The 27866-nt window shown below is 60.1% G+C and overlaps 1 protein-coding gene across 1 annotated transcript; it reads left to right on the forward strand.

The window, feature by feature from the left end:
- The first annotated feature begins 4395 nt into the window (after nucleotides 1-4395).
- Nucleotides 4396-27866, forward strand: MMP17 (matrix metallopeptidase 17). Its single transcript, XM_025402519.1, has 10 exons — nucleotides 4396-4662; nucleotides 14014-14146; nucleotides 14435-14564; nucleotides 16222-16505; nucleotides 17279-17455; nucleotides 19706-19790; nucleotides 20758-20840; nucleotides 20936-21088; nucleotides 25944-26201; nucleotides 27012-27866. Exons 1-10 carry the CDS (start codon nucleotides 4492-4494, stop codon nucleotides 27365-27367), a joined length of 1830 nt encoding a protein of 609 aa, XP_025258304.1. The 5' UTR covers nucleotides 4396-4491; the 3' UTR covers nucleotides 27368-27866.

The raw sequence follows: 27866 nt of genomic DNA on the forward strand, positions 1-27866 counted from the left end.
CTCTGAAATGGGTGACATAAGCCAAACACAGTGCTTTGTGCTCAGGCCTCTCTGCATTGGGCTTCCTGTCACTTACACACAAAGAGCCTTGAATGGAATTCACCATGAGTGATACAACCAGGGGCACAGCACCCCCTCCTCACTGCCTGACCCAAGGGTCCTGGGTCCCCACAGGAGCGACCGTGGGCAGGGCCACCCGGGGGCTGCCCATCAGAGTGTCTGCACCCGGATGGCTACATTCCAGGGCTGGGCACCTCTGGCTTTCCTAGAACCTTCATGTCACAGCTAGGAGCCCCAAGTGTGTGCCCCACAGAGCCCCAACAATAGTGCCCAACTGTCATTTGCCCATCTTCATGGTCCACAGACATCGCTACCTGAGTCTCCAGCCAGGGGCAGGAAATGAGCTGATGGGCCCAGCCTAGGTTTAATGGTCCAGGCATGGGGCAGCGTCACTAAACCCTGGGCTGACAGGGACAAAGGTGGCTTTTCTAAAGGAAATTGCAGGATAAGGGAGATGGATAGCAGGCAAGGCTGGATCAAGGGGCTCAGAAGATATGAGGCAATGTGTGTGTGTGCGTGGTAAACACAAATACAGTATATGGTTATTGTGGGTCTTTTCTGCTTTCTGCTTTTCTTGTTTCTCATAAATTGTTTAATTTGCTCAACAATATGTCTGAGGCTGGGCACAGTGGTTCATGCCTGTAATCCCAGCACTTCAGGATGCCGAGATGGGTGAATTACCTGAAGTCAGGTGTGGCATTTGAGACCAGCCTGGCCAACATAGTGAAACCCCATCTCTACTAAAAATATAAAAAGTAGCTGGGCGTGGTGGCGTGTGCCTGTAATCCCAGCTACTTGGAAATCTGAGGCAGGAGAATTGCTTGAATCTGGAAGGCGGAGCTTGCAGTGAGCCGAGATTGCGCCACTGCACTCCAGCCTGGGTGACAGAGCAAAACTCTATCTCAAAAAAGAAAAAAATCCAACAATATGTCTGAGTGGCCCTGCTGATACACTTGGATCAAATCCCTTCTTCCTGGCTTCAAGGCAGTGTTCTGTCTTTGGGACAGGTCCCAGTGTGGTCAGCCCAGGGCAGCCACCAGCTGACACAGCAGCTTCGTGGGTCTTGGAAAGGTGCCTGATTCCTCACGGGCTATGGCCCCACCGTGGGGCCATGGATCCATAAACAGGGTGCAGGTGGGACTCCAGCCTCTACCCACGCCCTTGGCCACAGCCAGCAGGACACATGGCGCTGGATCAGCCAGTCGGCCATGGGTGGGCACGTGGGCAGTTTCCAAATTCTTTCCTATTACAAATCACACTGCAACACCATGCTTGCATTAGCCTTCCTGTGCAAAGACGGGAGTGTCACTCCAGAGCAGACACCAAGAACGCAGGCCGCGGAACACGCGCTTCTGGAATCATAATAGCTGCTACCTGGTGGCCCTCCCAAGGGGCTGTACCAGGAGCCCGAGTGCCCACTCCCCACACCCTCCTCTGCACATGATAATATGTGATTTTTCCCCTCCCTCCCTCCCTTCCTCCCTCCCTTCCTTCCTTCCTTTCTTCCTCCCTCCCTCCCTCCTTTTTCTTTCTCTCTTTTTCTCTTTCTCTTTCTTTCTTTTTCTTGGCAGGGTCTCGCTCTGTCTCGCTGGAATTCCCGTGCTTAAGTGATCCTTCCACCTCAGCCTCCCAAGCAGCTGGGATCGCAGGCACACACCACCATGCACGGCTATTTTTTTGTATTTTTAGTAGAAACATGGGTTTTGCCATATTGGCCAGGCTGGTCTCAAACTCCTGAGCTCAAGCGATCCGCCAGCCTCGGCCTCCCAAAGTGCTGGGATTACAGGTGTGAGCCACCGTGCCCGGTCATGATATTTCACCGTTGCAGAGCTGATGGGGGAAGAACAACTTACAGATGTCTGAATCGGGTGGCAGGCTTGAAGGGAACACAGCAGCCACGGTGCCACGCAGCTGCTTTGAGGAAGGCCACATTCCCGACGTCTAACCAAGCATCTCCAGGTCACCAGCCTCCACCAGGCCTTTCTGGGGAGAACTGTGGCCTGCCTGTAAGGCCCCTTCTCACATTTGTACACCCCAAGCCACTGTCGCCCATAAACAAGCCATCTCCCTTCACTGCCAGCAAGCCCCGCGGTGAAGCCTCTTGCCAGCACCGAGCCACAGCCCCTTGACAGCGTCCTGTTGCAAGTCTCAGATGCGTACGAGCCCCGTGACGCGGTGGGGATGGTGGCCGCATCGCCTCTTCTGAGCCCTTGACCCTGCTTTGCCTGCCATCCACCCTCCCTTCCTCTGACTTCCTGTAGAGAATCCCTTCCAGCCCAGGGCTGCAGCTCACTTCCCTGCCCCTGGCCCCACAATCAATTCCTGACCCAGAATCCAGAAAGAGGTGGCCTTGGGACCGTTGGTTGAGAAAGCGTCTGTCTCTGGCTGGGCCTGCTGCGCAGGAAGGATGACGGGAGCTGCCCTGGGCCATCTTTGCCCCACATAGAGATGGAGTGAGAGAAATCGCGTTCTGATGCTGTTGCCGTGTGACTTGGTCCGGCCCTGCCTGACTTTAGCACATGCTGGGACACCACCGTTCCTGAGCCCCACATACTTCCTTTCCTTGACTACAGCCGCTTTGGCTGGGTCTCTGCTCTGGAAACAAGGGTGTCCTGATGTACATGCATTTGGTCAAAATCCCGGATGAGGCCAGGCGTGGTGGCTCACTCCTGTAATCCCAGCACTTTGGGAGGCCGAGGTGGGCGGATCACCTGAGGTCAGGAGTTCAAGACCAGCCTAGCCAAGATGGTAAAACTCCATCTCTACAAAAAATACAAAAATTAGCTGGGCACGGTTGTGCACCCTTGGAATCCCATCTATTCAGGAGGCTGAGGCAGGAGAATCATTTGAATTTAGGAGGCAGAGGTTGCAGTGAGCCAAGATCCTGCCACTGCACTCCAGCCTGGGCAACAGAGAAAAAAGAAAAGAAAAGAAAAGAAAAGAAAAGAAAAGAAAAGAAAAGAAAAGAAAAGAAAAGAAAAGAAAAGAAAAGAAAGGAAAGGAAAGGAAAGGAAAGGAAAGGAAAGGAAAGGAAAGGAAAAGAAAAGAAAAAAGGAAAAGGAAAGGAAAGGGAAAGAGAAAGAGAAAGAAAGAGAGAAAGGAAAGAAAGAAAGAGAGAAAGGAAAGAAAAGAAAGAAAAAAGAAAAAAAAACTCTGGGATGTGCTGTGAAAGTCCCTACATGCCAGGGCTCCTCCTACAGGTGATCTCCATCAGTCCGAACCAAGGTCGTCTGAAGCAGGTGTGGAATCTCCCTGTTCAGACAGGGCCAGGGAGGCTCTGAGGGCAGCAGGGACAGGATTGGCCAGAGCACCCAGGGAAGGCGTGGGGTGGGGGTCGGCCCGCACAGGAGTGGGGGGGCACCACTCCCTTAAGACCAGTTCTGGTAAAAGGAGCCAAGCCTCAGTTTCCCTGTCCGTAGAATGTGACCTCAGTCCTGACAGTAACAGCTGTGATTTGGGGTGGCGGAGCAGAAGGGCTTGGGAAGGAGGGGAAGCCATGCTGTCCAGCACGAGGAGAAGCTGAATAAAGGCTAGGGTTACACTTGAACCTCACCCCCCGCCCTCTCCCAAGATCTCCCACTCGGGGGGCAGCCTGTACGAAGCTTGCACGAGTTCAATCCACACCAGCACCTGCTTGAGCTCTGCCACTTCCCCGCTCCAGGACCTCCCATAAGTTACTTCATTTCTCTGGGCCTCAGTTTCTTTGTCTGCAAAATGGAAATCATAGTTTTCATCTCATAAATGTTGTAAGTAAATGAAATTATTCATGTAACCCCTGGGCATGTTCAGGCACACGCTGAGCTCCAGCAAACGTTACAAGTTAACATTGTCCCTCCCAGGCTCGCAGGGACTGCAGAGCCTCCCAAAGACCCCAGCCCCGCAACAACCGCCCTCGCCCTCCAGTCCCCCGCGCTCCCACAGCCCCCACCCTCCCTCTCCCGCGGTCCGCGGGCTCCACCAAGCGCCCACCAGCTGCGCTGCGGCGACGGCTCCGGGGCCTGAACCCGGTTCTGAACCCGGGCCTCGGGTGCCGTGGGGAGTGGGGCCGGGAGCGCGGCCGGAGAGGGAAGTCAGGGTCAGCGCCCCGCAGGCGCCCCGGACCCCTGCCCCCGCGGCCACCCCGCGCGTCCCCGCCGCCCCAGGACCGTCCCGAGACACTCGGGGAAACGCCTTCCCTGTGATGCCGCGGACCCGGTCCTCTCGCGGACACGGTGGGGCGGGACGGGGGTCGCAGCGTCCAGGGCGGCGCGGGCCCTTTAAGGCGGCGGGCCTCGTTAGCATATATTTGCATGGCCCCGCCCCGCCGCTTGAGGCTGCCGCGCGGGGCTCAGTCCGGCGGGGGCGCCGCGGAGAGCGGAGGGCGCGGGGCTGCGGAGCGCCGAGCGGAGGGCGCGGGACCCTGCACGCCGCCCGCGGTCCCATGTGAGCGCCATGCGGCGCCGCGCAGCCCGGGGACCCGGCCCGCCGCCCCCGCCGCCCCCGCCGCCCCCAGGGCCCGGGCTCCGGCCGCTGCCGCTGCTGCTGCTGCTGGCGCTGGGGACCCGCGGGGGCTGCGCTGCGCCCGCGCCCGCGCCGCGCGCCGAGGACCTCAGCCTGGGAGTGGTGAGCGCGCGGCCGAGGGCGCGGGGCCGGGACGGGCGCGGAGCTCCTGGGCCGGAGTCGGGGGTCCCCGCGGGCCGGGTGGCGGGGACCGGGAAGACCCCAGCAGTGCGCGTCGGCGTCGCGCGGGAGCCCGGGCGCCCTGGACCCATTTCCTGGGTGGGGAGACTGAGGCTGGGGCGTGGGCTGAGCGGCCGAGCGAGCGCACGCGAGTCCTAGGGAGGCGCCGGCTGCCGTCCCGGCTCCGTGCGCTCGGAGCGCGCCGCAGCCTCAGGAGCCCGTGGAGTTGTGAGGGGGTCGCCCACCCGGAGCCCGGGTCCCTGGCTTGCAGCAGCCCCAGAGCAGCCGGGGTGGGCGACAGCAGGCATCGCGGCCGCTCCGAGCCCTGCGCGCTGCGTGCGTTCCGGGTGGGAGTGGTGGGGGCAGGAGCACGCACCTACAGAGCGAGGAAGGGCAGGGGCTGCGGAGTGGGGGCACCCCGAAAGCCTTGAGCCCCTGAGTTTGCTCGGTTGAGGGTGTTGGCGGCACAGGGAAGCCGGCCCCCAGCTCACCGCTGGGCAAGGACCTGGCCTCCAGCCTCTTTCCCCTCCACCCCAGGTCGGCCAGACTGGCCCTGCCTGGCCCTGGTACAGTACTGAGCCGGGGGCGCGGGGAGAGCCTTCCTCACCCCACACCGAGCCGCTGTCAGCTCAGCTTGGGAACCCTGCCTGGGGGCAGCGACGTGGCCTCTTCCCACAGCCCCCTCCCCTGTTCCGCAGCCGGGACTTGCGTCTCTTGTGGACCCGGAAGATTTAGAGCAGACGTCGTGGGGTCAGTGCCCCCCGGCTGGGGCGGCCGGGTGGACTCGGGCTGGGTTCAGCGGTTCCTTCTGAGGCTCCTACCCACCGCTGCCTTCACTGCACTCCTACCCAGGGAGTCGGGCCAGGAGCTGAGGCCTCCCTGCCCCGCACAAGTGTTTGGCCCGGCCCTCGTCCGCGGACAGTCTCCCAGTGGGGTCCTGACAGGGCCCCTTGCCCAGCGCAGTGGACATTCAGGAGCTCCAAAACCTTGGGGTCCAAGCAAGTCAGCGCAGGTGGATTTCGGGCAGTCGAGGCATTTGGAGGGGCCACTTGGGTGGCACCCGCAGCCCCTGTGGTTGGCAGGACTTGGCCAGGGGGTCTGGATGGGAAGCCGGTTTGGCCACCGTTTGCCCCAGGCCCCGAAGCCATTTGGGAGGGTGCTGGTCACTGTCCCTGCTGCCCGCGTCCAGATGCCTGCAGGTCCCCACAGTGACTTCCAGCCAGGCAGCCTGTGAACTTGGGGTGCCTCCCCACCTCCTCAAGACCCCTTTGTAGCTGGGGGTCTCCCGGATCCCCCACCGAGAAGCACGCCCTGGAGACGTGGTGTTTCCAGCTCTGGAGGGAGGTGAGCCCAGGCCGGCCTTCCAGGTCCAAGGGTGCTGCAGAAGGGACTGGGTCAATGCCAAGGGAAGACTCAAGGTGGTGCCCACACACTCAGGAGGATGGACCCCTGGCCGAGCCATGTTGGCTGATCAGACCCAGCACGGTTTGGAAGTTTCTTGCCACCCACCTGCCCACCTGCTCGGAAAGAGTGGGTCAGGCGCCCTCCTCTCGGCTGGTACCTGCGCCTCGGTCTCTCCTGGCACTCCGGGAGTCACCCGCCCCGCGCCCTGTGACAGCACCGAGCGGAGGATGTGGCTCCCCAGCCTGGCCGGGGGCAGTAAGTGGGGCCCCGGTGTCCAGCCGGAGAGGGAGGACTCTGCGGGCAGCCCCCTGCCTGGAGCCCCCTCCGGGGTCCCGCCCGGCCTGGCCTGGCATGGAGCCTCCGTCCTGCCTCAGCCTCCTGCTCACACTGGCGGTGCGGGGCGGCCTCTGCTGGCCCTCGGGGGAACCGCGGGCCGAGCTCAGGCCCAGGGGCGGGCGGCTTCCCCTCGGGGAGGGATGGGGAGGCCGGGACCTGGGCGGGAGGGGGGACTCCTGCACCGCCCCCTCTCTGACTGAAATTCAGGTCTGGGCGCCAGGGAGGAGAAGGGCTCCTTTGTCTCAGGGACCCGCTCCTGCAGACAGAGCTGCACCCAACAGGGCTGGAGCGGCGGCTGGAGGGGAGGGCCCGCCCCGGAGCGCCCCCCATTAGCACGTGAACAAGGCCGGGATTCAGACTGCTGGGCGGCCGGAGCCGGGCTTTCAGGAGCCCTGGGTGGGAACAAAAGAGCGCACTGTCCCCCGGGGGTCCTCAGCAGGGCTGTGCGTCCTTGTGGGCCTGAATTTTTTGTCTTCCTGTGTTTTGAGTACAACGTACAACCAGCAGCCCAGGGTCTCCACAGGCGTCCGCCTCCCCCCGCCCCTGGCTCCTGGGCACGGATGGGACGCGGCTCTCAGTGCCTTATTTTGCACGGTGGCACCGTGCTGCCCGTGGGCCGTGCCATCTCCGCTTCACACGCTATCTGGAGTGTCTGTGCCGGAGCCACCGTCTCCGGTTCAGCCAGGCCGGCCTGCAGCCCGGTTCTGGCCGGAACTTCCCGGACTCGCCGCGAGAGTGTCTTGGGTTCTGGGTGGCAGTTGTGTGGTGGCAGATTTTGACAAACTGTGCTCTGAAGTTTCTATTCCATTTCTCCTCTCGGCATCACAGCCTGTGGCTGTCATCGCCGCCCCCACGGCACAGTGGCAGTGGCAGCTCCCTTGATCTTCTGCACCAGGTGGGGTGGGGCGGGGTGGGGGGTATTGCTGAGGTTGTGGGATGCTGGGCCAGATGGCACCAGGTGGCAGCCGCCCTCCATATCCTGGCCTCTGCCGGTGGCCTCTGGGTTCCTGGCCCTCAGGACCTTGTCATCGCCCTGGCTGGGGCCGGGGTGTCCCCTGCAGCTGCTCCCAGAGCTTCAGGCGAGCACCCCCAGCCAAAACCAAGACAGGCAGGAAGGTTAGACCACAGCCTGATTTCGCCATGAGAGACGTCTGAGTGTCCCTTGCTCCGCGGTCCCCTTCTGACAGCCATCTTCATGGCTCCAGAGATGATGTTTCTCTTGGACGTGGGCTGTGCGACCCGACTAAGTGTCAGGCCTCAGTCTCCCTGTCTGTACAATGGGGTCAGTGAGGACAGGCTGCCGTAAGATCAGCAGAGGTGCTTCCGATGGCTCAGGGACAGGAAGGGGGAAGGCTGGAGAGGATCTGGGGGGGATGGGAAGGGGGAAGCTGGAGAGGATCTTGGGGGGACAGGAAGGGGGAAGACTGGAGAAGATCTGGGGGGATGGGAAGGGGGAAGGCTGGAGAGGATCTGGAGGCACGGCAGGGTGTTCCCTGACACACTGTCTTCCTGGGGGTTCCAGGGGCACTTTGCGCATGCGTGAGTTTGCCTCCTTGTTGGCAGCAGATCCAGTGGGACGCTTGCCCTGGCTGTGGACGCAGGGTGGGTGTCAGACGCATGCAGGATGGCACTTCTGTCATGCAGTGGCTGTGAGCCTCCTGGGCACCCGCCTCTGGGATTTGGGCCCTCCTGGGCACCATCTGGGTGGGACAGGACTTCAGGGACAGGACGGGGTGGTCTGGGCAGGGTGTGGAGCCCGGCTTCCCCTGTGGACCCTGCAGTAATAGGCAAGTCCCCTCCTCATGTTGGCCCCAAGGGCTCCACGCAACCTGGCCCACCTCCTTCTCCGTCCCGCCCCTTGACTCTGTCCCGCTGGCTCCTCTGCGCTATGCGTTTCCGTGTCCCGCTGGCTCCTCTGCGCTGTGCGTTTCCCTGTCCCGCTGGCTCCTCTGTGCTGTGTGTTTCCCTGCCTAAGCCTTTGCACTTACTGTCCCCCCCACCGTGAGCACGTGAGCACCGCCCCCCCGTATCACCTGGACAGCTCCTTCCGTGTCCCCCGGGGTGTTCCCCGAGCACACATTTCATCAGCCCTCCAGCCTGTCTCTCACACCCGCATAGCACAGTGGTCACAAGCGGAGACCCTGTAGCCAACAGCCTGGGCTGTGTGGCTGAAGATAGATGTCCGAACTCCCTGTGCCTTGGTGTCCTCATCTGTAAACTGGGAGTAATAAGAGCACCCGCTTCATAAGGTTAGCCCTCCATTGTCTGTGAGCACCTGCTAGGCACCCTCCAGCAGGGGCCACCCCAGCCTCGCCGTGCCCGAGGGACGTGGCACCAGTGACGTGGAAGTGGTTGGGTAGTGCTGGTAATTGTTGGCTGTTAGGGTCGAGTGGAGCAATTCTTACTATTCAGGACGTAACGACCACCTGAGACTCATGTATGTGTTCAGGTGTTTGCTATTTATCCTCCTCACAATCCCGTCCTCCGCTGTGGGCAGTGGGATGGGTTCCCGTGGTCTCGGCCTCTCCCCAATTGCTCAGACAGACAGACTCAGGAGATCTGACAGTGTCCCTGGGGAAGAGGCTGGAGCAAGGGGGTCACTCCAACCAAGGGTCAGTCCCCAGAGGAGGCTAGTGCAGGGGAACCCCGCATGGCCAAGTGGGTCAGACATGGTTGCTGGGACCAGACCATGGCTCCATCACTGACCGTGTGCTATGTGACCGTGAACAGGTTATGTGAGCCTTAGTTTTCTCATCTGTAAAATGGGGCTGATGACACCTGCTCTCCCCACCCCCAGGCCCCGTGCAGGTTGGGTCACAGATGAGTATGGGGGTCGGGCCCAGGCACCACGCCATGGCACAGCAGGGCCACAGATACACCTGCCAGCCAGGGTGCCCTGGGCGGGAGAGGCCGTTACAACCAATCAGTGCAACCCAGAGCCCGAGGACAGTGGTTGCGCTCTATAAACAACTCCGTAAAAACCATAAACTCCCTAAAAACTGTCAAAGGGAATTCTGTGCTGTGTGCATTACGCCCCCTTGAGGCTGGAGACAGATACGCGTTGTGTCAGACAACAGGCATGGCTGAACGGTAGATCCGGGGTGGGCCAGGGCGGCTGCACGCGTCTGCATCAGAGTCAGGGGCTGCGGGAGCCCACTTCCTGCTGGTACCCCCCAGGCAGGGCTCTGCCTCTGGCCTCTGTGTCCCCATCTTTGGTAATGGCCCAGCCCATGGGAGGAGCAGGAGAGTGGCCGCCTCTCTTAGGCAGCTCCAGAAACTCATCAGCCAGGGGGTGCTGCCGTGGGTTGGGCTCCCTAGAGCTCCCGGCGGCCCCTCCCACCTCCTCCCTCCTCCTGGCAGCCCCTCCGCTTCCCCAGTGGCCTTCTGGAAGGTTCACCCTGCTGCTGCTGCAGCACCCTCCCGCCACAGCCTCCGTTGCCCTGGAGACAGCGGTCTCCGTGGCGACAGCAGAGGGAGGACCAGGCAGCGGGTGGGCGTGGAGGGGAGCAGGTAGCAGGTTCCCAGGATCAGACGGCCCCCAGCCTGCGTGGGATCCACAGGCTCTGTAGGTACTGGGGGCAGGAGGCAGGGAGGAGGACACCTGGAGGGCGGGGTCTGGGCCCTCACCCCAGCGGCCATCCTACAGCAGGTGTCCCCCTACCCACTATGGGTGGGAGTGGGTCAGGGTAGAGCCTGGGGGGGAGGAGGGGCAGGGAGGGGCCGCCACATTTGCCCTGAGGTGCTGTCTCGGGGGCTTTGCCCCAGGACCATGCTCCGGGCCTGGTTAACCCCTCCTCCTCTTAGCTAACAAGCCCACCTTGCCGCCACTGCCACCCCATTACCTGGGTGGACATTTCCAAGCCCTAGCCGGGAATCGGCCACCCCTCCCAGATGGGCCTGAGCTGCCTGGTGAGCTGCTTGCCGCCTCTTCCCTGCAGGCTCAGGAGTCCCCACAGCTGCGCCTCTGCCCCCGCTGGGAGCACAGGACGGGTCAGGGCTGGGCGAGGGCACCTGGTGGGCTTAGGAGGCCCCCTGGGGCAGGTGGCCACTTCTACCTGTGTCTACCCGAAGGCTGGTGGCTCCCAAACCTGCAAGGCTTGCTCTGTCGGGGTGCCCCTGGCAAACTAGGAAGTAGTTCCCACCCTCCCACTCCAGCCCCCCAGACGGCCCCTCCCAGGATGCCTAGCCTGAGACTGGGGGCACAGCGCCCTGAGCACAAACTCGTGTTAGGTAGGAGGCACCTGCCAGCCCTGCCCCACAGACCCACCGCCCCCCAAGATTCTATGCTCAAATTCCAGTGCCCGGGGGGCCACGGTGACAGTGCCTGTTGACAGTGGGCGGGGGTGCCTGTCCCGGGCTGGCGCCAGAGCAGACTGGCTGCTCACACCTGCGGCTAAACCACCTGCTTCCAAAGTTGGGCAACATTCCACAGCCACCGGGAGTGCTGCCTGCCAGGCCCAGCTCCGCTTTCCTGAAATGCATGTGGCTCTGCGGCTGCCCAGCTCCCCAGGGACCAGAGGGAGGGGTGCTCCAACCCACTGCCATGAACCCCACAGAGTAAAAGGGCCACTTAGTGCAGCCACCAGCTGTTACCCCACTTATAGATAGGAAGGCTGGGGGCGGGGTTGTCCTCCCAAGGGGTCTCAGCGCCCGCTGGCCCAACCTGGGCAGCAGCTGGCCTGGGTGGGAAAAGCACCTGCCTGTATGGATTCTTCCCTGGTGAGGGGGCAGGGAGTCATCATCCAGTATCATAGATGGTGTGAGGAAACTCCAGAGGGCTTCCTGGAGAAGGTGACAGGCTATTGTAACCATGAGGCACAGTGGCCTGTCGAGCTGTGATCTTAACAAAGGACTAAAAAGTGCACGTATTTAATGCAGAATGTGCTGATGGGCATCTCTAGCACCTAGAGCAGTGACTGGCCATGGGACACCCTCAGTAAACCCTGTGAGTGCACGGTAGTGTGGGGCCGGACGCTCGGGGCCAAAGATCGCACACCCTGGAGGTCGGGGTGGAAGTGGGAAGCCAGCCTGTCGAGGCCAAGGCTGTCACCCTCAAGGCCCCTCCAGAGAAGCTGCCCTCCCCAGTCATGAATGCCCACGTTGATGTCCCGTCATGCCTATAGCCTCGGAGGGGACCCCAGACCTGAGGGCTTTCCAGGCTCCCCCAGTTCTGTACGCACTCTTGGCTTCCCCTCGGGGCTGAGGGGCTGGGCGGGTCAGTAGGGTTTGGAGAGGGGGTAAAGGCACAGAGGGAAGCCCCGGGAAGGACTCAGTGGTTCCTAGAAGGGGGATGTCGGGGTGTGCAGATCCCATGCCGTGTCTTGTGCGGCCCCTCCTGGCCGGGACGGCCTGTTGCTGATGCCCCTGGGACTCCCAGGTGGATGGTGCCTCGCTCCTCTGAGCACTGCCTGCTGGTGGGCAGGAGGGTTGCCCAGGACCACCCTGTCACCAGCTCCTGCAGACCAGAACCCGGGTCCCAGCAGGTGGCATAAATGAGTCACAAGCATTTTCTTTTTTTTTTCTTTTTTTTTAAGGATTTCTTTAAAAAGTTATTTTTTTTCATTTATGCATTTTTTTAGGTTAAGCCACATGAAACTACTAGTATTTATTTTAAATCAGAGAAATGATCAAAAATGGGTGCTTTCGTATGGTTTGGCCAATGAATCCATGAGAGGTGGTAAATAATAGTGATTCACAGGCCGGGTGCGGTGGCTCAAGCCTGTAATCCCAGCACTTTGGGAGGCCAAGGTGGGCGGATCACAAGGTCAGGAGATTGAGACCATCCTGGCTAACACGGTGAAACCCCGTCTCTACTAAAAAATACAAAAAACTAGCCGGGCGTGGTGGCGGGCGCCTGTAGTCCCAGCTACTCGGGAGGCTGAGGCAGGAGAATGGCGTAAACCCGGGAGGCGGAGGTTGCAGTGAGCTGAGATCCGGCCACAGCACTCCAGCCTGGGCGACAGAGCGAGACTCTGTCTCAAAAAAAAAAAAAAAAAAAGTGATTCACAAGCATTTTCTAAATGCCCACCAGAGAAAAAAAAAAGACAGGTCTGCAGGCAGGGCAGAGCCCCCAGCACGTCGCCCCTGGCTTGTACCTTTCTGGAGCCCGCCTCACCCGTGCTGTGGTTCCCTGGGCTGGCGAGTGTCCACAGGGCGGAGCTGGAGCTTCATGGCAACCTGCAAGTGGGCACAGGTGCCATTTGGTGGTTGAAGAAACTGAAGCTAGGGGTGGAGGTAGCCCCCACAGATGGCATCCAGGCCCCCCATCCCCAGGTCCCCATGATGGCACCCAGGTCCCCACAGATGCCATCCAGGCCCCCCTGTCCCTGGGGCCCCTCCAGGGTAGCAGAGATGACTGGGGTATGGGGCCAGGGCTTGATTTGTGCCCAGATTAAAGGGCTGCCCCCATTCCTGCTCCTGCTCAGCTCCAGTGTGGGTAGCCTCCCACTCACCCCAGTAGGCCCTTCAGAGCAGAGCTGTCCCCTACGCCAGGTGCTGGTGTGAACGTTTTCCACATCCTGGCTCACATCCTCACCACCAGCCTGCCAAAGACTCTGAGGAAGGAGCCCAGAGGGGTGGACTGCCCTGCCCCAGGCACACAGCGGGGAGGTGGCCGAGTGGGATTTGAACCTGCGCAGCCTGGCTAGAACCTGGCTTTTGTTTCTGAGACAGTCCCGCTCTGTTGCAGTCACAGCCTCCAACTCCTGGGCTCAAGCGATCCTCCCGCCTCAGCCTCCCAAAGTGCTGGGATCTCAGGCATGAGCCACAGTGCCGGCCAAACCTGGGCTCTTATCTCCCCCATGAATGTACAGCATGGCCCAATTCCTTAACCTGGTGTCTGAGCCACTGCCTTTTTCAGCTGGGGTCCCAGACCTTGGGTCCTAGACTGCTCTGTCACAAGTCAGCTAAGAGCCTGCGTTTGACACGGGCCACATTTAAGAGCCTTTTGAAGGTTCCCTAGCATTTTGCGGTCTCAGGAGGCATGGGGTGGGGCAGGGTTGCCATGAGTGGTTGCACAGGTTGTGCACTGCACAAGCTCACATCATCTAAGGTACATCAGGTTTATTTATTTATTTATTTATTTTTTAGATGGAGTCTTGCTTTGTTGGCACTATCTCGGCTCACTGCAAGCTCCGCCTCCCGGGTCCACGTCATTCTCCTGCCTCAGCCTCCCGAGTAGCTGGGACTACAGGCGCCCGCCACCACCCGGCTACTTTTTTGTATTTTTAGTAGAGATGGGGTTTTATGGTGTTAGCCAGGATGGTCTCGATCTCCTGACCTCGTGATCCACCCGCCTCGGTCTCCCAGAGTGCTGGGATTACAGGCTTGAGCCACCGCGCCCGGCCAGGGACATCGGGTTTATTAAGACACTTTCACTTTTCTGGCAGCTGCCCAGGGAAGAGGCAAGAGGTGCCTTGTGGGCATATAGGGGTCTGGGGTGGTGATCAGGGCTGGGAGGGGCCTGCCCCAAAACAGTGGTGGCCCGTGGCAGGCTTCTCGTTGGGTAGGACCGGGCCCTCTATTGCACCCCCTCACCCTGCTCTCTGCCCTCAGGAGTGGCTGAGCAGGTTCGGTTACCTGCCCCCAGCTGACCCCACAACAGGGCAGCTGCAGACGCAAGAGGAGCTGTCTAAGGCCATCACAGCCATGCAGCAGTTTGGCGGCCTGGAAGCCACCGGCATCCTGGGTCAGTTCTCCAGGGGGCAGCGAGAGCGCTGTGGCCCCCGTCAGGTCTGCATCAGTTGGCCATGCCCCCTCTGATCAGACACAGCCCACCTTATGCTTGAATGAACCTGGGTCCTGGCCTGGGGTAGCTTGGGGCCTGGGGCTGGTCCCCCGAAGATGGCGTGGGAGGAGGGGGCAACTCAGAGGCTGGTGCCAGTGCCAGAGTCAGGGCTCCCGCCCTTGGGGGTGCTCGGGATCCTAGGGTGGGGAGCGAACTGGGCTAGGCTCTGAGCTCCATGCACCCCTGCAGACGAGGCCACCCTGGCCCTGATGAGAACCCCACGCTGCTCCCTGCCGGACCTCCCCGTCCTGACCCAGGCTCGCAGGAGACGCCAGGCTCCAGCCCCAACCAAGTGGAACAAGAGGAACCTGTCGTGGAGGTGGGTGTGTGGCCAGGGTGAGGAGCAGGGTCTCCATGGAGGTGGGTGCGTGGCCAGGGTGAGGAGTGGGGCCCCCGTGTCTCCGTGTCTGGGCCTGCTGTAAGTATCCACAAATGGGGAGACTTCAGACAGCAGCAGGAGCTCTCTCCCTGCTCTGGAGGCCAGGAGTCCATACAAAGGAGTGGGCAGGATGGTGCCCTGGGGAGGTAGAGGGAACATCTGTCCAGGGCTCTATCCAGCTGTGCAGCTGCTGGCAGCCCTCGGTGGAATCGCCAGCTCCGCCTCTACCCTGCCCTGTCTGTGCACTGCCTCCTCTCCCATGTCTCCAGGATGCTCCTTGGATTTAGGGCCCACCCTAATCCAGTGTGACCTCATGTCAGCGCCTCATGACATCCACAAAGACCCTATTTCTCTTTTTTTTTTTTTGTTTTTTGAGACAGAGTCTCACTTTGTCACCCAGGCTGAAGTGCAGTGGCACAATCACAGCTCACTGTACCCTGACCTCCTGGGCTCAAGCAATCCTCCTGCCTCAGCCTCCCGAGTAGCTGGGACTACAGATGATGACCACACCCAGCTAATTTTTTTCTTTTTTTCTTGACACAGAGTCTCGCTCTTTCACCCAGGCTGGAGGGCAGTGGTGCAGTCTTGGCTCACTACAACCTCTGCCTCCTGGGTTCAAGCAGTTCTCCTGCCTCAGCCTCCCAAGTAGGTGGGATTACAGTCACGAGTCAGCACGTCCGACTAATTTTTTGTATTTTTAGTAGAGACAGGGCCAGACATGGTGGCTCACGCCTATAATCCTGGCACTTAGGGAGGCCAAGGCGGGCAGATCATATGAGGTCAAGAGTTCGAGACCAGCCTGGCCAACATGGTGAGACCCCATCTCTACTAAAAATACAAAAATTAGCTGGGTGTGGTGATGTACGCCTGTAATCCCAGCTGTTCGGGAGGCTGAGGCAGGAGAATCACTTGAACCTGGGAGGTGGAGGCTGCAGTGAGCCAAGATTGTGCCACTGTACTCCAGCCTGGAGACATAGTGAGACTCTGTCTCAAAAAAATAAAATAGTAAAGACAGGGTTTCACCATGTTAGCCAGGCTGGTCTTGAACTCTTGAGCTCAAGCAATCCGCCCACCCTGGCCTCCCAAAGTGCTGGGGTTACAAGTGTGAGCCACCACACCCAGCCAACCCTATTTCCAGGTCACAGTCTAAGGTTCCGGGTGGGTGTGAATTTGGCGAGACACCATGTGACCCACACACCTTCTGCTGACCCCGGGTCAAAACTGGCTCAGAGGGGCCCTGGCTAATGTGAGAGCTGGTGACCAGAGAGAGCCCCTTTGGCAGGCAGCACGGGGCTGGGGCAGACGGGACGCACCGCTGAGGGCCCTGGGGCTGATGGCTCCACGTGGGAGCTGACGTTTGCCTGTGGCCGGGGGTCTCATCGTGCCTGGGCTCTCATTTCCCTCCCTCCCTCGTCCATCCTGGGTGAACCCCTAGGACCTCCATGGGTGCGTCAGATGACTCCTGGCATGGGGAGAAAGGCGGAAGATGGGGGAGACCCTCGTAGCGGCACCCCCGGCTGAGGAGGGGCGTTCAGGGAACCTCGGCCTGGGGACCGTGGCCTGTTCTCCGTGACTCTGGGCTGACCCCTGCCTGCAGGGTCCGGACGTTCCCACGGGACTCGCCGCTCGGGCGGGACACGGTGCGGGCACTCATGTACTACGCCCTCAAGGTCTGGAGTGACATTGCGCCCCTGAACTTCCACGAGGTGGCGGGCAGTGCCGCCGACATCCAGATCGACTTCTCCAAGGCCGACCACAACGATGGCTACCCCTTCGACGGCCCCGGCGGCACCGTGGCCCACGCCTTCTTCCCCGGCGACCACCACACTGCCGGGGACACACACTTTGACGACGATGAGGCCTGGACCTTCCGCTCCTCGGGTGCGTCGGGGGCAGCCCTCGGGGCGGAGTCAGGAGCCCCAGCGGCCTGTGAGGCCAGGGAGCAGCCATGGCCCCCCCATCCCCAACCCCGCGGCTGAAAACACACACAGCTGTTGAGCACGGTTGGGCGTTTCCCACTAGGCCGACCTCACAGCATCTGTGCTCGCCCGGCTGACCTCGCTGGGTGCTGGCCTGTCGGGCGGGGACACCGCGGCTGAGCCGAGCTTGTCCTCATCGCGTTCTCAGCACCTAAGGGAGGGAGCAGGAGGAGGCCTGCGAGGCCTCTGTGGCCCCGACTATGTCTCTCCCGCTAAGTCCTGTTGTCTGCAGAAGTCACGGCTCTGCAGAGGCCGTTCCTACCCCTGGACTGTGGCCTTGGGGACCATGCAGTCCTGGGAGCCCAGGCCCGTCGTGTGCCCACAGCATCGAGCCTCAGGTCATCCGGCCAACACCAGGCTCCACGTAACCCAGGGCCCAGGCACAAGGTGTTATCTGTGTGGCCTTGTACAGAAAAGGTTATCAGCCCCTCCATGAATGCTGCAAAGACCCTAGGCCTGAGAAGCCCAGCAGGCCCCACAGAGCCCCCAGGGGAATTGCGTTAATTCCCAGTAACCCTGCAGAATCCATCTGGTGAAGCAGGCACCAGGGCATCCCCATGGGCACCCCAGCCCGGGCCCACCCTGACCCTATAGCATGGCGGGGGCCTGGTGGTCCCTCCCCACAGGGACAGGGCCCTTCCTGCCCTTGGTTCACATGGCTCCCTATGTCCCCAGATGCCCACGGGATGGACCTGTTTGCGGTGGCTGTCCACGAGTTTGGCCATGCCATTGGCTTGAGCCATGTGGCTGCCACACACTCCATCATGCGGCCGTACTACCAGGGCCCAGTTGGCGACCCGCTGCGCTATGGGCTCCCCTATGAGGACAGGGTGCGCGTCTGGCAGCTGTACGGTGAGTGTCTCCCTGAAGCCAGACACAGGGCCCCTGGAAGAGGGGTCAGAAATCCCAGGCACCCCTGAGCAGAGCCCCCCAGGAGGGTTTGCTGTCCCCGCCGTTCACTCCACGTGTGGTGCTGTGCCAGCTGGACACTCCGGCCTGTCCACAGAGCCCATCCCTGATGTCCCCAGAGCCCCTGGGTCAGAATTCCACCTCTGTGCCCCAGACACTGATGGAGTTACGATAGGCGGGGTTGGTGGTATCCCAGGCCTGTGCAAATCACATTTCAGGCCTTAAATCATCTGATTTTTGTGGCCATATAAGGTAGCACTACTGTCCCCACTTTACAGATGAGAAAACTGAGGCACCCAGAGGTATGTAGATTGCCTGAGAAACCCAAGAGTAGCCGAGTCAGGCCCCAGGGACCCCTCTGCTGGGTTCACATTAGGAAGTGAGGCAGAGCCCCTGTCCTGGGAGCTGGTGCCCCAGGGAGACAGCACACGTGCATCAGAGGCCAAGGTGGTCACCTCACTTATACCCAGCCCCAGCTCCCCCGACACCGCCCACCACACCTTGCAGTAGTGCTGTCCCCGCCACCCGGACCCCTCCTGACCTCAGCATCGTCCTTGCCACTTCATATGCTCTGACATCCATGCGTCATTTCCATTGTAGTAAAATTCACATCCCATGCAATTTGCCTGTTTGGCCGGGCGCGGCGGCTCACACCTGTAATCCCAGCACTTGGGGAGTCCGAGGCGGGCGGATCACTTGAGGTCAGGAGTTTGAGACCAGCCTGACCAACATGGTGAAACTCCATCTGTACTAAAAATACAGAATTAGCCGGATATGGTGGCAGGTGCCTGTAATCCCAGCTACTCGGGAGGCTGAGGCAGGAGAATCACTTGAACCCGGGAGGCAGAGGTTGCAGTGAGCCGAGATCGCGCCACTGCCCTCCAGCCTGGGTGATAGAGTGAGACTGCCTGAAAAAAGAAAAAAGAAAGAAAGAAATTTACCATTTCAACGTGTGTACTTCCATGAGTTCAGGACATTCACAAGGTTGTGCAGATGCCACCTCTATCTGGTTCCAGAACTTTTCATCACCCATTACCACCAAAGGAGACCCGACATCCATCCCATCGCCCCAGGCAGCCACTGACCTCCTTTCTATCTCCACAGATTGGCCTCTAATGCAGCCGTGCAACCTTTTGTGTCTGGCTTTTTTTTTTTTTTAAAAAGAGATGGGGTCTCACCATGTGGCCCAGGCTTGTCTCAAACTCCTGGGCTCAAGTGATTCTCCTGACTCAGCCTCCCGAGCAGCTGGGACTATAGGCATGCACTACCACATCTGGCTAGTTTTTAAAGTTTTTGTAGAAGTGGAGTCTCACCATGTTGCCCAGCTGGTCTCAAACTCCTGGACTCAAGTGATTCTCTTGCCCTGGCCTCTGAAAGTGCTGGGAATACAGGCACGAACCACTGTGCCCAGCCCGGCTTCTTTCACTGAGCATACCGTGTTCCAGGTTCGCCCTGTGGTTGTGTGGATCTGAGCATAGCACGTTCCAGGTTCGCCCCATGGTGGTGTGAGCATAGCGTGTTCCAGGTTCGCCCTGTGGTCATGTGGATCTGAGCATAGCGCGTTCCAGGTTTTCCCCATGGCGGCGTGGATCTGAGCATAGCATGTTCCAGGTTCACCCCATGGCCGCGTGGATCTGAGCATAGCATGTTCCAGGTTCCCCCTGTGGTAGCGTGGATCTGAGCATAGCATGTTCCAGGTTCACCCCATGGTGGTGTGAACATAGCGTGTTCCAGGTTCACCCCGTGGTGGCGTGGATCTGAGCATAGCGTGTTCCAGGTTCGCCCTGTGGTAGCGTGGTTCTGACCTGGATTTCTTCTCATGGCTGAATAGTTTTGTCATCATGCAGCCTTGGCGGGCACTGAGTTGCCAACCCGTTGGCTGCGGTGAACAGTGCTGTGAAGGCTGGTGTACGAGCTCCCATGGGAACGCCTGTCTTCAGCTCTTTAGGGTGTACACCGGGGTGGAATTGCAAGACATTGCTCACACACTGAGTGTTTAACTCGGCGAGGGGTCTGACTCCCACCTCTACGTCAACTCTGGGGGCGGCAGTCTCACTGATTGCAGCTGTGCCCCCGCAGAGCCTGTCTGCTGAGTGGCCTCGGTTTCATCCCTGGGATTCAGAGGGGCCAGTGGGATGTGGGGGGAGGCGGGCGTCTGGGGTTTGAAGCTGTCCTCCTCCTTGTCTCCCATAGGTGTGCGGGAGTCTGTGTCTCCCACGGCGCAGCCCGAGGAGCCTCCCCTGCTGCCAGAGCCCCCAGACAACCGGTCCAGCATCCCGTAAGCCCTGGGCCATGGTCACCACCCACTGGGGTCTGTCTATCCTCATCCCCATCCCAGGCAACATTTGCCCCAAATTATGGCTCGGAGTCCTGGAAAACAGACAGCTGTGTGGCCGGATGAGCCCCCAGTGACATTGTGTCTTTTCTTAGACCCCTTCCAATACCAGCCCTGCCCTGCCAGGGGCCCCGCACAGAAATGACAGCTTCAAACAAGGTTTCCTCTCCACCTCGTCCGTGTCAGCTACTGCCACGTGACAAGCGGCCCAGCTTGATGAACGTTTCATCAAGCCCATGGATTCCCAGCGTCAGGAAGTCAGATAGGGCCCGCGAGTGTCTGGCCTGTGCCCCCAGTGGCAGGGACGTTCACTGCCTGGTCTCACATCTGAGGCCAGAGCTGGGCCCAGCTGGGACAGCCATCGGGGCTGCTCCACGAGGCATGACCCTCCCACGGCAGCTGGATTCTGAGTGAAGTTGTCCTGAGAGCTGGTGTTGCCAGAGGCCGGTAGAAGCTGTGACCTTGTGTCACCCAGCCTCAGATGTCACGTGTGACCCTACCGGTTAAAGCTGTGAAGGAGCCACGCTCTGTGTTTCGAGTTATCTCTCGGTGGACATGTCCCTGATCCTCTGTTGTTACAGCCATGTGGCTGTGAACACGCTTCTTGTAGGACCGAGTTCTAGGCCTGGGCTTGGGGTCCCGTGGCGTGGGTGTTTGGCGCTAGGCCCTGGGTGCTACACCAGTCTCCACCCCGAGCTCCTGCCCTCTCCGCAGCTCCCTGGCGCTCTGTATGCTCACAGCATAGGTCTTGCTCCCCGCCCCCCAGTGAAGCGGTGGACAGGCACCCCCGTTTTAATTCGCCTTTCTCTTCAAGAGCAGACCCCCAGGCAGGGATAGGGGCTCCCCCCAGGTGCGCAGTCCCACCCTGCTCAGGCCCCGCCTCCCAGCCCACCTGGCTCTCTCCCCGCAGGCCCAGGAAGGACGTGCCCCACAGATGCAGCACTCACTTTGACGCAGTGGCCCAGATCCGGGGTGAAGCTTTCTTCTTCAAAGGTACCCCCAGGGTCCCCGTGGCGGTGGGCAGAGAGGCATGGCCCACTGTGGGTGCAGACCTTCTCTGCAGCCCGGCCCTCCCCCTGTGTCCCCAGGCAAGTACTTCTGGCGGCTGACTCGGGACCGGCACCTGGTGTCCCTGCAGCCGGCACAGATGCACCGCTTCTGGCGGGGCCTGCCGCTGCACCTGGACAGCGTGGACGCCGTGTACGAGCGCACCAGCGACCACAAGATCGTCTTCTTCAAAGGTGGGCGGGCCTTCCCCCCGCACTCCGGGCCTCCCGGGCCCTCTGCCCGCCTCACAGAGGGGGTCCAGCCTGCATCCCGCTGCGTGTAAGCCCCACGTCTACCCAGAGGCTGGTCGAGCACAGAGTGGCTGGTATGCTTGTGCACTCAGCAGGCACATACTGAGCACCTACTGTATGCCCCATCCTGAGGTAGCCACTGCAGGCACACAGAGGGGGAAACGATGGAAAGCCCTGCTGTCGGGGCACAGTCCACCCACAAGTCAGGAGGAGCTGATTGCTGGTGCCGTTCAATGTGGTCAGAAGTGAAGGGCAGGCCGGGTGCGGTGGTTCACGCCTGTAATCCCAGCACTTTGGGAGGCTGAGGCGGGCGGATCACGAGGTCAGGAGATTGAGACCATCCTGGCTAAGGTGGTGAGACCCCGTCTCTACTAAAAAGTACAAAAAATTAGCCAGGCATAGTGGCAGGCGCCTGTAGTCCCAGCTATTCAGGAGGCTGAGGCAGGAGAATGGTGTGAACCTGGGAGGCAGAGCTTGCAGTGAGCCGAGATCACACCACTGCACTCCAGCCTGGGTGACAGAGCGAGACTCCGTCTCAAAAAAAAAAAAAAAAGAAAGAAATGAAGGGCAATGGGAGGAGGTCTCCTTAAGGAGATGCTGTACAAGCAGAAACTAGGGAACAGTGTTCCAGCCCAGGGAACGGCCGTGCAAGGCAGGAGGAGTCCTGCTGGATCCCAAGAACCTCAAAGACGGGGCCGCAGCTAGAGCACCGGGGCCTGGAGGAGGACAGAAGCGTGAGGGGCCATGGCTGCTGGGGCCAGGCCTGGAGGAGGCTCGGGACAGAAGCGTGAGGGGCCATGGCTGCTGGGGCCGGGCTGCCTCTTCCCGGTCGGCCGCTTTGCCCACCGTTCCAGGAGCGACCTCGTGGTGGTGTTACAGGAAGCACTCCTCTTGCCTTCAAGTCTCCATGAAGGGCAGGAAAAGGAGACAGGAGCAGGGGCAGGCAGGGGCGGCAGGGTTGCAGGACAGAGGCCCCCATGCTGGGCTGAAACACCCGGAGTTTCCCTCACTGTCTGGAGGTCACAAGTCCGAAATCAAGGGGTAGGCAGGGTGTGTCCCCTCTGGAGGCTGTCCCAGGCCTCTCCCACGTCCAGTGTCGCCCTCAGCCACGTCCCTCCTGCCACCGCCTCTGGCTTCATACCAGGCTGTTTCCTCTATCTCCGCGTCTTCTCTTATAAGGAAGCCAGGCCTTGATTCAGATCCCCTAATCCCATTTGTTTTTTGTGGGTTTTTTTGTTTTTTTTTTGGAGACAGAGTCTCTGTTGCCCAGGCTGGAGTGCAGTGGTGTGATCTCGGCTCACTGCAACCTCCACCTCCCGGGTTGCAATTCTCCTGCCTCAGCCTCCCGAGTAGCTGGGATTACAGGTGCCCACCACCACGCCTGGCTGATTTTTGTATTTTTAGTGGAGACAGGGTTTCACCATGTTGGCCAGGCTGGTCTCGAACTCCTGACTTCAGGTGATCCATCCACCTTGGTGTCCCAAAGTGCTGGGATTACAGATGTGAGCCACTGCGCCCGGCCTGCCTAATCCCATCTTAACTCATCTAAACTAACACAGCTGCAAAGACCCTCTTTCCAAGTAAGGTCACGTCTTAAGATTCTGGGTGGATGTGAGTTTGGGGTACGTCATTCAATCCAGTGTGGCAGCCACTCCCACAGTCACAGGTGGGACCCTGTTTCCCGGTGGAGGTAGAGGGTGTTCTGTGTGTCTGCCAGGGGAACCGCTTCCTGTCGCTCCATCGCCTGCCCAGCCCTTAGCATTTGACTTGGTCACCCTCCTCACTTGGGAGCCCTCAGGTGACTGTTCCCGGAGGCCTGATCCCTCCTGGAGGGACAGAGACTGCAGATACCTGGGGGGCTGAGGCAGGAGGACCACTTGAGCCAGGAGGTCAAAGCTGCACTGCACCATGATCGTGCACTGCACTCCAGCCTGGGCAACAGCACGACCTTGTCTAAAAAAAAAAAAAAAAAATCCCCAAAGACAGTACCTGGACTAAAAAAGAAAAACGAAAAAAAAGGAAAAAAAAGAATGACTTGCAAACCTCATGACCCATTGCTCCTCACCTCCCCCAGGCGACCTTGCAGAAGGTCCCAGGGTGCCCTGTAGAGCCTTCCCGAGCAGGGTCCCGTAACGTGCGGCTCCCCTGCCTTGCATGGGTTAGAAGTATTCGGGCCACTTCCCCCAGGTGGACCTGTCTGGTCTGGTGTCTCCTCCGGATGAGGTTCTGGTTTTGCACATCTGGCAGACATGTCACCGAGGGCATGTGTTCTGAGCCCCGAGCCGCCCTGCCTGGTGACATGCGCTGTGGTCACCTGGATGTGTGTCTGCAGGTTTCTCTTAAGAACACGTGGGTCTTTTGCCACAGCCTGTCCCACCCCTGCGTCGACTCTGTCCCCTGCACCCCCTGCCCCTGCCTGGTTTCCTAACAGGCGCACCTGTCCTGGTTCCTACTCAGCCGAAGTAGGGCAGGGCCCATTGGTCATCCCGTCATCTCCTTAATACCTCCCCTGCTTACAGACATCACAGCCCTTTCCAGTCTCCAGCATTGGACGTTTTTTGGGTCATTTTATATTATTTTTATTTTTAAATTTTATTTTACTTTACTTTTTTGAGACAGGGTCTCACTCTGTCACCCAGGCTGCAGTGCAGTGGCATGATCCCGACTTACTGCAGCCTCGACCTCCCAGGTTCAAGCAGTTCTCCTGCTTTAGGCTCCTGAGTAGCTGAGACTACAGGCACTCACCACCGTGCCTGGCAGATTTTTTGTGTTTTTGGTAGAGATGGGGTTTCACCATGTTGGTCAGGCTGGTCTCCAAATCCTGACTTCAGGTGATCCACCCGCCTTGGCCTCCCAAAGTGCTGGGATTACAGGCGTGAGCCACCATGCCCAGCCCTGTTTTTGTGGTCATTTTAAATTGTGGGTGTGGTAAATACAATTTACTGTTTTAACCATTTTTAAGTGCACAGCTCAGTGGCATGAAGCACATTCACGTTGCTGTGCAGCCGTCACCTGCGTCCACCTCCAGAAGATTTCCAACTTCCCAAACGGAAACGCTGCCCCCATGAAACACGCATGCCCCTCCCCTCCCCTGCGCACCCCCGCTCCACTTGCTGTCCCATGGCTCTGAGTGCTCCAGGGACCCCATGTCAGTGGGACAGACAGGATCTGCCCTTCTGTGCCTGGCTCGTGTCACTCAGCAGAAGGTCCTCAGGGCTAATACACGCGGTGGCACGTGGCAGGATTTCCTTCCTCGCTAAGGCTGAGCGTCGTTCCGTGGCATGGACGGACTGCAATCTCATTTGCCTGCTCACTTGGGTTTCTTCTACTCTGGGCTCCTGTGAAGGACGCTGCTGTGAGCATGAGTGTGCAAATGTCTCTCCAAGACCCTGCTTTCCGTTCTTTTGGATTTATACCCAGAAGCCAGAATGCTGGATCATGTGGTAATTCTACTTTTGATGTTTTGGGGAGCCTACGTCCTGTCTCCCGCAGCGGCTGCACGATTTCACACGCCCCCAGCAGCGCCCAGGCTCCGCCGTCCCCACATCCTCCCAACACGTGTGACTTTCCATGTACTTGACAGTCGGGGCAATGGGCGTCTCATGGTGGTTTTGAGGGCGTTTCTCTAGTGACGACTATCTTCAGGTGCTCAATGCCATCTGTATTTATTGGGAGAAATTTATATTTAACGCAGGGCGTGGTGGCTCACGCCTGTCATCCCAGCACTTTGGGAGGAAGGCGGGCGAGTCACCTGAGATCAGGAGTTCGAGACCAGCCTGGCCAACATGGTGAAACCCCATCTCTACTAAAAATACAAAAATTAGCCAGGTGTGGTTGTGGGCACCTGTAGTCTCCAGCTGCTCAGGAGGCTGAAGCAGGAGAATCACTTGAACCCAGGAGATGGAGGTTGCAGTGAGCTGAGATCGCACCATTGCACTGCAGCCTGGGAGACAAGAGCAAGCCTGTCTCAAAGGAAAAAAAAAAAAAAAGACTCACACAGTTAGGCCTTGAAAGAGGTCCTTTCTGGTCTTTTCGGTGAAGACGTTCTAGCCCCTTGTGCAGAAAGAGTGGTCGGCCAGGTGCAGTGGCTCGCACCGGTGATCCCAGCACTTTAGGAGGCTGAGAAGGGAGGATTGTTTGAGCCCAGGAGTTTGAGACCAGCCTGGGCAATGTAACAAGATTATTTAAAAAAAAAAAAAAAAAGCCGGGCACAGTGACTCATGCCTATAATCCCAGCACTTTGGGAGTCTGAGGCAGGCGGATCACCTGAGGTCAAGAGTCCACCACCAGCCTGGCCAACATGGTGAAACCCCGTCTGTACTAAAAATACAAAAATTAGCTGGGTGTGGTGGTGCGTGCCTGTAGTCCCAGCTACTCAGGAGTCTGAGGCACAAGAATCGCTTGAACCCAGGGGCGAAGGTTGCAGTGAACTGAGATCAAGCCACCGCACTCCAGCCTGGGTGACTGAGTGAGACTCCATCTCAAAAACAAATAGTAATAATAGAATGGCACGTCATGGGTTGCAGTTTAGCCCGAGTCATTGTTTCCATCGATAAAGGGGTGGCCGGCAGTGTCCGCAAGCTGGATGGGACGGCCCAGGCCGGGCACAGTAGGTGCTCACTGCGTATCCATGTGGCTGCTGTGATGTGGGGTGATGGCACTGTAGCCGCTGTCCCATCAGGCCCGGGTGAGGGGTCAGGACAAGGGCGGCCGACGCAGGGGAGAAGGAAAGGCTGGAGCCCCCTGCCCTTCGGGGTGGGGCCGAGCCCCGGCCCACAGCTGTTTCTCTCGCCCCCAGGAGACAGGTACTGGGTGTTCAAGGACAATAACGTAGAGGAAGGATACCCGCGCCCCGTCTCCGACTTCAGCCTCCCGCCTGGTGGGATCGATGCTGCCTTCTCCTGGGCCCACAATGACAGGACTTATTTCTTTAAGGACCAGCTGTACTGGCGCTATGATGACCACACGAGGCGCATGGACCCCGGCTACCCCGCCCAGAGCCCCCTGTGGAGGGGTGTCCCCAGCACGCTGGATGACGCCATGCGCTGGTCCGACGGTGAGTGCCGGCTGCGGGGACGGGCCGTGCGGCCTCAGTTTCCCCACCAGGAGATGGAGATCATGACAGGGCAGCCACGAGGTTCCCTGAAAGGAGGATGGCCCCAGTCGGTGTGGGCTCTGAGGGTCCCAGCTCCTCGCCTTGAGCAGCCGACCCTGCAGGGGTCCCAAGTCACTCCCCGAAGTGAATTCAGCCTCCTGAATGAGCCGCACTTGGTTGCGCTGCCCTCAGCACTCACTCGCCCCTGCTGCTCCCCCAGCCATGCTGCTGCCCCAGGGCTTTGGCACCTGCCATGCCCTCGTCTGGGCACACTTTCCTAAGATGTCCATGCAACCCCTCCCTCACCGACCCAGCCCTGCCAAACGCCCTCCTGAGCATCACCCCGTGCTCCCTGCCGTGTCCCACAGTGTAGAAGAAACCTCCCCACAGGGTCAGCTCCAGGGACAGCAGCATCCTCTGTTTTGTTTTCAATGCTGCATCCCCATCACCTGGAACAGCCCTGCACAGAGTGGGCCCTCAATAACTATCCAGTAAGGGAAAGAGACTCTGAGGGTCTCCTGGTCCATCCCCTGCCCCAGCGGACTCCTGCAGAGCTTCCCAGGCCTGTGACCTGCCTGCAGAGCCGCCGCAGCTGAGCAGATGCTGACGCCGTCTCAGATACGATCTGGGTGCCCCTGCCGTCTAGCTCAAGCTGCCCCTCACCTGGCCCGACCGCCACTGCAGTCCAGCGCAAGCCCCCTGCTGTCTGGCCCCACCCAAGCCCCTCCCGCTGCAGCCCTCCCTGAGCTCAGTGCTCCCTTCTCTTCTCAGGTGCCTCCTACTTCTTCCGTGGCCAGGAATACTGGAAAGTGCTGGATGGCGAGCTAGAGGCGGCACCCGGATACCCGCAGTCCACAGCCCGGGACTGGCTGGTGTGTGGAGACCCACAGGCTGACGGCTCTGCGGCCGCGGGCATCGATGGGGCAGAGGGGCCCCGCGCCCCTCCGGGACAGCATGACCAGAGCCGCTCGGAGGACGGCTACGAGGTCTGTTCATGCACCTCCCAGGCCTCCTCTCTCCCGGGGGCCCCGGGCCTGCTGGTGGCCACCACCTCGCTGCTGCTACTGCTGCTGCTGCCACTGTCACCAGGCGCCCTGTGGACAGCGGCCCAGGCCCTGGTGCTATGACGCACAGCACAGGCCCACGAGAGGACAGAGGCGGTGGGACAGCCTGGCCACGGAGGGCAAGGACTGCGCCAGAGTCCCTGGGGGAGGTGCTGGCGCGGGATTAGGACGGGCCACCCTGGTGCTGGAAGGCCAGCAGAGGGCACTGCCCACCAGGGCTGGCCAGACTCAGGCAGCTGGGACGGAGCTGTCCAGTAGCGAGTGACTGCGTGACTGGCAAGCCAAGAGGTGGCCGCTCCAGAGGGGTGCCCAGTCAGGCCACACCGGCCACCAGCCTCCCCCGGCCCTGGAGGGAGCATCCCGGGCTGGGGGCCTGCCTCTGTCTGTGCCGGCGCCGCCAACCCTACCCACACGGCTGCCTGGTGCTCCCGCCAGCCCACAGGGCCTCCGTGCCCAGGTCCCCAGTGGGGCAGCCCTCCCCACAGACGAGCCCCCACGCGGTGCCACGGCACGTCCCCCTTGTGACGCTTTCCAGACCAACACGACTTCTCCCTGCTTTGTA

The sequence above is a fragment of the Theropithecus gelada genome, chromosome 11 (assembly GCF_003255815.1).
Source record: "Theropithecus gelada isolate Dixy chromosome 11, Tgel_1.0, whole genome shotgun sequence".
Taxonomy (NCBI): domain Eukaryota; kingdom Metazoa; phylum Chordata; class Mammalia; order Primates; family Cercopithecidae; genus Theropithecus; species Theropithecus gelada.